Source organism: Dasypus novemcinctus, chromosome 3, assembly GCF_030445035.2.
Source record: "Dasypus novemcinctus isolate mDasNov1 chromosome 3, mDasNov1.1.hap2, whole genome shotgun sequence".
Taxonomy (NCBI): Eukaryota; Metazoa; Chordata; class Mammalia; order Cingulata; family Dasypodidae; genus Dasypus; species Dasypus novemcinctus.
In genome coordinates, this window is record NC_080675.1 from 14723221 (window position 1) to 14734504 (window position 11284).

Below are 11284 nucleotides of genomic sequence, written 5' to 3' on the forward strand. Positions count from 1 at the left end.
TGCCCTTCCTGATCCAGTTCGGCCTCAACTAATAACATCAAAAGTCCTAGTTCCAAATAGGGCCACATACATCTAGATGACTGGGGTTTGGGAACATACTTGTGTGGGGGACACAAGGCAATCAGCAAGTGTCCTCCTGTAGGCCCCCGGGCGGCTCAGCCCCCTCTGCCTTTGCCTCCTCCTGTCCCTCTTGCCCTGAAGGCCTTTCCCTTCATCTCCACAGGCCTCAAGCTGCCCCTTCCCTGGAGCCTGCCCCACCAGGGAGCAGTCCAGCCGTGGGGGGTCTCCCTGGCTGCCCGCTCACCCTCGTGTCCCTCGGCCAGTGCCTCACGCAGGGACGCTCTCACCACGGGGTTGTTAAAGACCCGTAAGAACAACACACTATATCCAGGACCTTAAACGTGACGCTAAGTGAGACGAGCCAGTCACAAAGGGCCACATGCAGCACGATTCCGTTTGAGAGAACAGGCAAGTTCAAAGAGACCGAAACAGGGTAGTGGTTGGCAGGGACGGGATGGAGGAGAGTGGAGACTCACTGCTAATGGGTACGGGCTTCTTTGTGGGGTGACAGATGCACAATTATGCGAATATACTAAAATCCCTTGAATGGTACACTTCAAATGGTGGATTTTATGGTATGTGAATTTTATCTCTCTCTCTCTATTTTTTAGAGCCTTATAACTACATGGCTATTTATCTAGGTAAATGGAGAGAAAGCAAATAAAAAAGCAACCAAAAATAAAAACAACTAAACCCTGAACTTATGGCCACCTGTCTTTCTCTACGGATGCTTGTCTTATTTAGCAGTTTGGGTAACGGGCTAGAAGCCGAGGATACCAGCAGTTAAGGTGAAGGTGATGGCAAATTCAGGGGTGGTGTTTTTGTTTCCAGTTGGCCCGCTTTTCATCAGCATGAACAGATGATCCTTTCTCACTGAGGGTGCCTTCATCTGGCTAATGGAATGTCCTCAGGATTTATAAAGAACTCTTAGAGTCCGCATATGTGGGGGCTCTGAGATTCCAGGAAATAAGGACTAGAAGTTCGCTGGGTGTGTTCTGGTGAATGCTCAAAAAGGGGCAAACTTGAAGGGATGCTTATGTTTAAGGAAATGCAGATTCTGAAAAACAGTTGTCAAGGGAGTGTCTTAAAAGGCCTGGGGTTCGGAGGGTAAAAAGGCTGCTCCCCTGTTCTCTACCCTTGTAACCAGGATTTCTCTTTCTAGTTCCTCTGTGGAATGAAAAAATATTTTACCATTAGTCAGAAACTTGGATGTTAAGGCAGTTAATTTTCATTTAACCTTCATTTAACCCAAGCTAAAGTTTAAGGCAGTTAGGTTTCATTTCTCAAGTAAAGAATTTCATCAGTTACCTTTTTCCTTTTGTTTCCTTTTTTTAAAAAAGGTCCCTTCTTTTCCACCTTGTTCCCCCCTAAGACATTATCTGTTGTTTATTTGTGTTTGTATTTCTTCTAGTTTAGTAGTTGTTTCTGAAATGCTTCTTTGGTATTTTTAGTTTTTCAGCTCTGCTATCTCATTGCTAGGTTTTTCTCATTCTGATTTAGATGTTTTTTCGTGTCTTGTATTATTTTCTTCATGTTTTGTAGCTGTCTTTGAAATAGGTTGCATTTTAAAAATCTTTTGGGGGGCATGTCTTTCAAGTATGTTTTCATCACTCCTATTGCATTTTGAAGTTCATGGGGATTTCGTGACACCTAGTCTGGTTGAAAATGTCCTTGAGTTTTTGGTTTGGCTACTAGTTCCTCTCTTTCATATGGGGATTTGGAGAGGCTGAAAAACGACAGTGCTTCTGCTGCCACCATCTTCCCAGAATCCAAGATACGCTTTTTCAAAAGCAAATGGTCATGCCTTATTCTTCCCTGATTAACTTTTACATGGAATGATAGGTCTTGAAGATAATTTTCTGCTATTCCTTTAAGGGCTGCAGAGTAGTCCATATTGTAGCTCTACCAAAATAGCCACCTCTCTCCTCAAAGAACATCGCCAAGCAGATCTATCACAATTTTCCTGTAATGCTACAGCAAGCTTACTTGTTCACACATCTTTAGCACATGTGTACAACTCCAGGATGGCATCAAAACTGTGCAATTGCTGAGTCATAAGCCTTTTGTTAAAAAAATCCATTTAATGGGGTTTTTCTTTTTGGAGTAATGAAAGTGTTCTAAAATTGTGATGAATGCACAACTCTGATTATACTAAAAGCCATTGATTTGTACACTTTGGGTGAATTGTATGGTATGTGAATACATCTCGAGGAAACTGCTTTAAAAAATAAATGATAAACCAAATGTAAAAAATACCCATTTATTTTTACTTTAATTTTTACTTGACTCAGTATCAAAACTAGGCTTGTTTTTTAGCAGTGCCAGCAGATCCTGTTTATTGCCTTGAAAGGAAGGATATGATTAATATTTTTAGACTTGGCCCTGGTGCCCATGATGCACTAGGAGCTACTCTGCCCCACTGCTCTGAAGGTTCTGGACACCCAGATCCCAAAGGGGCCCGGCCACCTGTATTCCTTCCAGGTTAGCTCAGCTCAAGGCTCAGTTGTTCCTAAGTGCCAAGTGTAGGGAATCTTGGGCCACTGGCCCATCTGAGTAAGGGGTGAAGAGTTCCCAAGTTTTGGTCTCAGAACCCCTTTATATTCTAAAAAAAATTTTTGCCTGAAATTATTGAGGGCATCCCCCCCAGAAGCTTTTCCTTGTGTGGATTATAATAGAAGTTAAAAGTAGAAATTTAAAAACCATTCATTCAAATATAATAACATTACATGTTAACAAAACATTTATATGAAAAATATTTTTAAGAAAAGTTTAGTGACAAGAGTGGCATTGTTTTTGCAAATCCATATAGTATCTAACTTATTAGAAGAGTGCTGGGTTCTCATAACTGCTTCTGCACTAAATCTTGTGATACTGCCTGTCACGGCCTCTGGAAAGTTAACACTGTATACTTGTGGGAGAATGCGACTGAAAAAGGCAAATAATGTCTTCGTGTTATTAAAATAGTTTTAACTTGGTTGGATCGTACCCCCCACCCACCAGGGTCGCAGGCCCACACTTCGAGAACCTCTAGTGGAAGCGCTAGGGAGCAGAGAACAAGACTGGGAGAAAGGTGGGGACTAAGGCTTGGCTTTCTCAGGACTTGTCCCCTGCTGGAGCTGAGCTCTGGCGCCTTGCGGTTTTCCCGCAGGAAGCTGAGGTCCTGTGTCAGGAGGGTTTAGGATTCCAAAGGGCCTCGCAGGGCAGTCCTGTCCAGGTGGGGTGGTTTGCCTCCCATCAGGAGGCGGAATTATGTCCAGTGAAGGGACCTGCCCGAAATCCTGATTTGCGGGAGCTGGCATCCAGGGGCCGCCTAGACCTTAGCGCTCAGGCTTGCTCTCTCCAAAAAGGTGTCTGGAAGCCGCCAGCTGCCCCAGCTCATGCCTTCCTGGTGGGGTCGGTTTCCCTAAATCCAGCCCTGGGGAGGAGACTGCATTGACGACCGGGCTAGCAGGACGAGCAGGGACCGGAAGGGAACTGGTCACTCCATTTCCCCCACGAGAAGTGCTCAAGGTCAGCCGAGGTGGCCACGGCCTTTTGGGCCAGTACGGAGGTCTGGAGACAGGTCTGGGTGTCCGCCACGAGGCGAGGACACCCCAAGGGTGAAGCTTCCCACTCCTCTGCAGGCCTTGGGCTCTGCCTTCTCAGAAGAGTTGACCCTGATCAGGGCTTGAGGTCTGCCTGCCCCAGCCTGGGAGGGTTGACGGCCCCCACTCTGTGCCACCACCTGCACCTCCCTCTCTCAGCTGGTGGCACATCCTCCACCACAGCATCCAGGGCAGAAGTGTGGAAGCCAGTCATTCTAGATCCTTCCTCTTGCTCTCTAGTCAAGGACCATCTTCTGATTTTATGTCCTCAACATTTCTCAAGCTTAAACTTCTTTGCCATTCCTGCTGCCCCTTCCCCAGGGCAGGCCTCACCTCCCCTGGATCACTTCAGCAGCTCCTACAGGCCCCCTGCCTCCAGCCTGGCCTCTCGAGTCCAGCTCCACGTGGGTGAGAAACTCCAGATTCCTTGCCTGCCAGCCAAAGCCGTTCAGGGTCTGGCTGACCTGCCACGCGGGCTCATTTCCCCTATTCCTAGTCTCAGGCCTCAGGTTCAAGCCATCTTGAAACAGTCACTTTCTTCCCTCATCCTAGTCAAGATCTGTAAAGTCAAAGATTTCCCCTTGATTGCAAAAGCTAGCAGCTTAGCTCGCCACGGTTTCATAGGTGTTGGCAGAAGATACGAGCCCCCTTGGCTAGAGACAAAGGACTCCTCACCCACGCACAGCAGGTGGCATGCACTACATCCTTTCGGATGGTATGCACATGGTAGGTGCGTGTTATCAGAGAACCCCAGTGTGGGGAATCCTAGTCTTGTAAAGTGGGCTGCTGGGAAACCTGCCCAGCTTTTGCCCCGGAGGGAGACATTACTCTGGTTAGGAAAAATTTTGCCCACTGCTCAGGAGTTTTCCAAAAGTTTTCCAAAGCTGCTTGCTATTGAAACATCCTTAACAATAGAGTCTGGACCATTCTTGCTAGTTTGATCGGATGCAGGAATGGAGAGCAGACTTCAGAGGTCCCCAGCAGACCTGCCGCTGCCGCCAGCCTAGTGCCACAGCCGACCAGGTACCCTGAGCTGCCAGGCAGAGACCCCCGCGCCCCTCAGCCCCTGGCACTGGGCAGCCTCACTGCCGGTGGGGAGCAAGAGGCTGACACGACAAAGGTTTTGAGAATGGTAAAATGGTTCAGTGTAAAACCAGATACGATTTCAGTGGGGGGTGACACCAAGGAGAACGTGTCTGCTCACCAGGTCTGACACAAGGAGAACCCCAAGGGGGACCTTTACGGGGTGGGAGATGCTGAGACAGGAGACAGGAGCCAAGGGCAGGGAGGTAGCACCTGTTGAGGCCCCGGTGGAGTTCCGGCGCCAGGCAGGAAAGATGCGACAGCCTGGAGTGGCGACAGAGGCCACCTGCGCCTGGGGACCTCACTGCAGCACAGCAGGATTACCTGGGGACTGAAGGTGGGGGAAGAACGAGGGACCCGAGAGGCCCCACTCGGCCGGCCCTACCTCGGGCGGCGGGTCCCATCCTGCTGCACGCGGAGACCCTAGGGGCCGACCATGGCATCCCACCCCCCGTGCGGGGGGAAGCGACGCAGGGTGCGGAAAGCCAGGGTGCAGGAAACAAGGCAGACCAGGGAGACTGAGTATGCCGAAGGGCCGCCCGCCAAGGACAGCCCAGGGAGGCCGGTCGACCCCGGAGACGGGCGCGCAGCTCGGCAGCCCCCTCGACGCCGGTCCCGGGTGCCCGGAGAACCCTAAACCCGGGGACGGCAGAGGCGAAAGCAGCGGATCCACGGGCTGAGCGCTCCTCTGAGAGGGCGGCAGGGAAATGCCGGCTCCGCGCCTTGACCGCGGGCCAGGCCCCTCCCTCTGCCCTCGGCTGGGAACTGGGAAACTCCGGCAGTGACCTACCTCCTGATTACCAGCCAGGCCCCGAATTTATTTACATTTTCAGAAGGATCTGAAAGTTCACCCGCCTGCCTCCACCCCTGCAGCTCCTGAGACAAGCCTGGGAAATTCGGGAAACAATACTTTTTTTTTGAGCCACGGGGACTAGCGGTTGAACCCTGGACCTCATATGCGGGAGGCGGGCACTCAATCACTGAGCCATGCCGGCTCCCCTGAGTTGGCTCCCTCTGTCTGTCTGCTCGTTGTTTACCTGGGTTTTTTTTTTGCTCGTTGTTTGTGCTCATCTGCTCGTTGTTTTTGCTCATTGTCTGTTTTTCTTTAAGAGGCACCAGGTACTGAACCCAGGACCTCTCACCTGGGAGGTGGGGCGCTCACCTGCACTCTCGTTTTAAGGAGGGGAAATGGGCACCCAGAGGTTAAGGGACAGGTTGGGGGGCCCTCAGCTGGTCACAGCCGGCCTGGCCTCCTGACTCTGCCCGCCAGTTCCCCTCTGGCTTGGGGCTGCGTGGGCTGCGGAGGGCGGCTTCCCGGAAACCCTCCCAGGCTGCCAAGTTTTCCCGGCAGATAGCATGACAGGGAAAGGCGCCAAGTAAGCACTTCTCTCCCCAGGGCTAGGCTCCACGTGACCCTCTGTGACAAAAGGGCCTGCTTCCTGCCACGGCCGCCCCCGCCCCTCTCCGTGACCCCGGCTGGGTAGGAGGCCCCGGGCTGGGATGGAGCAGCAGGGCAGCTGCAGCCGCAGGGGCCGCTTGGCAGGAGGGGCTGTCCACCTCCCCTGCGTCCTTGTCCCCTGCCCACCCCCAGCAGACTCTGGCTCAGAAGAGGACAACTTCCATGCCCCACATACCGGTGTTGGGGCGTCACCATGGCCAGTGCGAGCCTCTTCTTGACGGCAGGGCTTTGTGCCCAGGTGCCAGGTGTGCTGGGGGGGTGGGGCAGCAGCAGGGCCAGGCCCTGCCCAATCTGAGGGACCCCTGGTGGCTTCCCTCAGACTGGGGCCGGTAAACCCAGGCGGCCAGGAGGGAGCCGGCCTGCCAAGGGGAGATGCCAGGAGGCAGGAGGCAGACGAGCCCCGGATGTGGGTCACGGCCTGTGGCCCGTCACCCCTGGGCACACCCTCCCGGGGTCCAGCCCCGCACCCCAGGCCTCTGGCCAGCCCTGTGACGTCCACCATGGCAGGCTCCCCCAGGGATGGGCCCTGCCAGGCGAGCCTTAACCGATTCTGGATTTCTCCAAACAGCCTGCTGGGGATGCTGGGAGTGGGGGGCAGAAAGAGAGCCCTAGATTTGGGGTCAGCCAGCGCCCTCAAGTGCAAACTTCACTTTGGCCTCTAACTGGCAGCGTGACCTGGGGCACGCCATCTCTTAGAGCCTTGATGCCATTTATCCATAAATGCCACCCTCAAGGGGCTGTCGGGAGGAGTAAGTGAAACTGCTCGGAATCACTAACTGTACCAGGCACCCAGGGCTAGGTCTCTGGGGTCAAGGGCACGGAGATGCCAGAGACTCCAGTAGCCCTGTGCCTCCCGCTCTGGGCTCCTGGGGGCGACTGCCCTCTCCTGCCAGGGGGACCCCAGCATTGGCCTCAGGACGGGGGACCCTGCGGCACACACACCTGCACACCCACACACTCGTGTGCACGCAGTACACCTGCCCAGACTCACCGAGTTCTTAGGGGCGCCCTCCGCCCCTTTCCTGGGAGCTGGTCATAAGACCCCGAGGGTTGCCAGCCAATCCGGCCTCTGAACCCCACCCCAGCCCAAGCTTGGGCCCCATCCGGGCATGGGGTGCTGGGGTGAATGGGCCTCAGGGAGGCACAGGCCTGGGGAGGAAGGTGGCTGGCCAGCCTCACACCTGGGCAGGAGGCTGCGTGGCCAAGCTCGGCTCAGGCGCGGGGAGTTGGAAGCTGAGCAAGGCAGGGGTCTGCATGGGGCGGGGCAGAGGGGCGGGAGCCGGGGTCCCCGCAGACTGCCCTCAGCCTCCCGGCGTTTGCTGCTTCCTCATCTCTGCTACACTGACCTTGGCCTGGGGACTCCCCCAGGGCCAGCCCCCCTCTTGGAGCACCCCTCGCATCTTCCCTGGACCTAGGTTCTGACGGAAGTTTGTTGACTGACTGACTGAGCTGGTTGATGCCCAGGAGTTGAATGGGTCTGGGCGGGCTGCTCATCGCCATTCCTGCCGGGATTCCATGTGTCTGTTTTGTTCTCTGCTGTTTCCCAGGAAGAGTGCTGCCACTTAACTAAGGGCCTGACCAATATTTTCTTAAATCCCTGCTGCGGACACAGGTGTGATTAAAATATGGTTCAAATCTGGTGGGGAAAGCAGAAGTGTCAGCAGACAACTGCAGTTTGGTGGGATAGCTCTTGTGAGAGAGGAGCCCAAGAGGCTGCCCAGGGGAGGTCACGGTGATTTCCTGGAGGGGGTGGGCTTTTAAGGATGAATAGGAGTTGGCCAAAGACTATGGGCAACAGTATTCCTAGAAAAGGCAGCAGAGGGGGAAGGTGAGAGATCTTTCTGTGAATGATCCAAGGTGGGAACGATAGGAACCAAGGATGGTGGGGAGATAGGAAAGGACCAGGCCGAGGGGCAGGCAGGGGCCCAAGGACACTGTGGCTCTCCGGGGCAAGGAGGGGGTCTTCTGATCCCCCCTGAGCAGAGCTGCTGCCCCTTCAGGAAATGAGACACTGCTTTAAAAGGACTTTTATTAAACTCTCTTTACACCACGCTTCCTGCAGCAATTGCCCTTGCCCTGGATGTGCCGGCCACAGAAAGGGCCCTGTCAGTTGCCCCGGTGGCCGAGGCACCCAGAGCTGGCCTTGTCCCTGGCCCCGGCTATGTCCGGCTGCCCCTGGCCGGGCTCAGGGGCTGGGGGACGGCTGCGGGCACTGGTGGCTGCGGGCAGGGTCCAGGGCAGGGCTGGGTGCCTGACTCCCCAACACCCGCCCTGAGAGATGCCCTGAGAGGACCCTGGGGGGCCCCGGGCGCAGCTGGGGCCAGGCTGCCCGACCTCAGCCAGTCCCCGGGGGACTAAGCCAAGCCCCCTCCCCAGGAAAGACCAAGGAGTGGGTCGCCTCGTGGCGGGGAGGCGAGGGACTGGCTCAGGGGCTGGGTGTCGACAGTGGCTTGCTGCAGCCGGCCGGGGCGGCCCTCCCGCTCCGGGCCTCAGTTTCCCTTTCTGGCTAGTGGAGTCTCTGGCTGCCACCCTCGGCCACTCCATTCCCTCGACGTTCCTGGGAGGCCGGCCTCCCGCGCGGCCCGGGGTGCGGACGGCGGGTGGGGAGTGCGTGTGTCCGCGGGGTCGGGCGTGCGGGGCGGCCCCCGCGCGCCGCCTCACAGGAAGTTGGGCTCCCGCACCACGAGGCAGGGCGGGCCCGCGGCGCCGCCGCCGTCCAGCGGCCGGTACACGAAGTGGAAGTCGCGCTTGGGCTCGCAGCGCAGCAGGTAGCCCTTGATGCGGTGCGGCAGCGCCTCGTCGGCCAGCTGGAAGCGGCGCCCGTCCACCAGCACGAAGAGCCGGTGGTCCTGCGGCCGCGCCACCTCGAACTTGTCGGCGCACTGCGCGCACAGCGCCTCGGCCGCCGTGTCCGCCCGCGACGCCAGCGTCCGCGCCTGCCGCTCGGGCTCCAGGTACGACACGCAGATGAAGTCCTGCAGGGGGGGAGAGGCCGGGGGGAGAGGTCACCGGCGGGGGGCCCGGATACCCCTGCAGCTGGGCTTGCTGTGTGACCTGCGGCGAGGCCCTGCCCTCGCTGAGCCTGCCGAAGCTGGGTGGTTCAGACTCGCCCCGAGTCTGGGCCACGAGGCGTGAGCGCGCCCCCTGGTGGCCCTCCGCGGCGCCGCAGCCTGCCTTCGCGTCCTCGCTGGCGGGTCCCTGTCACCCCCCGCGCCCGGCGGGGCACGCAGGGCCGGTGGCATAAAACCCGAGGGGCGGACCCCGCCGCGAACTCCCGCGGCTCAGCGGGGGCTGCTGGGGCCTGGGGAGCGGGCAGAGCAGGGCGGGGCAGTTGCGGGCGGGAGGGACGCAGACTCGGGGCGGGTGGGGCGGGGGCGGGGGAGATGCGCGCGGGTGCCCCCTCGTGGAAGGAGGGGAAACAGCACGCGCGGGGCGCACGGATCCGAGTGGGGCTCTTCCCGCGGGGGAAAGCCCAGCCCACTCCCCCCAGGTCCTGGTGGCTGCGCCAGGTCGTCCCATCAGGCTTCCCCCAGGGCCCTTTACACCTGCTGGGGACTGTCAGGCTCCCCAGGGAATGGATTTGGGGCGTGGGGTGCAGGGGAGGCACTGAGATGGGGCAGAGGTGGGGTCCTCCCCAGGCCCCCGGAAATAGTGCCGAGGCGGCCCGGTAGCTTGGCCGGCCCTGACCGCCCCTCCCGCCTGAGGGATGCGTGGCCTGGCTCAGCATCCGGAACCCGCAGGGCGGAAGTGAGAAGGAAGAGGTCCAGCTGGGACCCAGAGTGTCCCTATTTGTGGAGCTTGCAGGGGGAGGGGCACACCAGCTGGGGATGGGGGGGCAGTGGTTTGCTGGTGCTGGCTCCAGCCATCTTCCCAACTCCGAGTTCCGTGATGCCAAGTTGGCAGCCTGAAATCAGCCCAGGTGGGGGGTATTTCCACCCAGGAAATTGCCAAATCAAAAATCAGCCGCCGAGCCAGCTACTGAACATTTACCCACACACCACTGACGGGGGGCATGTGTAGGGGGTGTACCGGGGCAGCTTGGAACATGTCCCGGGGAGGCAGAGCTCATCTAGTCCACTGTCCACCTGGGAAACCGAGGCCCAGAGAGGAGTGGGAATTTGCTCAAGGTCACACAGCAAGCTAGTACAGAGCTTGAGCCTCCTGCCTGTGTCCCGTACAGATGGGTCATCTTGACAGCCAGGAGCAGGGTTCAGGACTGGCATGCTCCAGGCCCCAGGAGAGACCTGCGTGGCTATTTACAACTCCGACTGCTGCCTGCTTGCCGGCTAACTCCCTCTGCTTGCACACCCCTCAACCCTGCTCTGTCCAGGCCCAAGACTGTAGGACATGGGCCCCAATCTCCCAGCTCATGCACAGGCAGTTATGGTGCAGTGTGACAGTGCAGTCGTGAGGGAGGAGCGGCTGGAGGCACAGAGGAGGGGATCTGACCCAGCTCCTGCGGAATGGGGGGCGGGGGAGCCGGCAGGGAAGGTCTCTCGGAGGGGGAGCCATTGAGGAGCTGACTTGTCTTAAAGGAAGAGCACGAGAGAGCAGGTGACGGCGATGGTCCAGCAGAGGCTGAGCCAAGGGGAGAGCCGATCTCTGCACGTTGGGGCACTGTGGGTAGCTGAGCTGATGGAGTCTGGGGGTGTGCGGAGGGAGAGGGGGTGCTGGGAAAGGAGGGGGAAGCAGGAGTCTGGCCACCAGTGGCTTGAATACGGAGTGCTCTAGAGAGCTGTGGGAGGGGGCAGGCTAGGGCCAGCTGCTGCATCTGTGCGGGACCCGGGGCTCCCGAGGGCATGGCTGGGGGGCCTCCCGTCCCCCTCTCGAGCCTGGGGACACTTGCTAGGCCCATTCCCAGGCCCGGTGCAGAGCTGGGCAGGGCAGGTCCCCCGGCCAGGTCCCCCGGCTCCCTGCGCGGCCGCCCTCCCGCGCGCGGGGCCGGTGTCACCTGCACGGAGGAGCGCGAGGCCCGGGCCTTGTTGAGCGTGCGCCTGCGCTCCCAGCGGTGGATCGAGTCCTGCACCTCCACGCTCAGCTGCCGCGTCACCGTGATCCGGTCGTAGTTCTTGATGTGCTCCAGCGCCCCGTAGGTGGT

General features: G+C 58.0%; 1 protein-coding gene across 1 annotated transcript in view; it reads right to left on the reverse strand.

Annotated features, from left to right (window-relative positions):
- Positions 1 to 8201: 8201 nt before the first annotated feature.
- RIN3 (Ras and Rab interactor 3) overlaps positions 8202 to 11284 on the reverse strand; it is a 126563-nt gene continuing 123480 nt past the window's right edge. The window contains exons 10-11 of the mRNA XM_058292401.2: positions 11138 to 11284; positions 8202 to 9161 (exon numbers count right to left, since the gene is read on the reverse strand). The exon at positions 11138 to 11284 is cut by the window's right edge and continues 4 nt beyond it. Of these exons, the coding sequence (XP_058148384.1) occupies positions 8844 to 9161; positions 11138 to 11284 (465 nt within the window). The 3' untranslated portion in view covers positions 8202 to 8843. The remainder of the gene's footprint in view (positions 9162 to 11137) is intronic.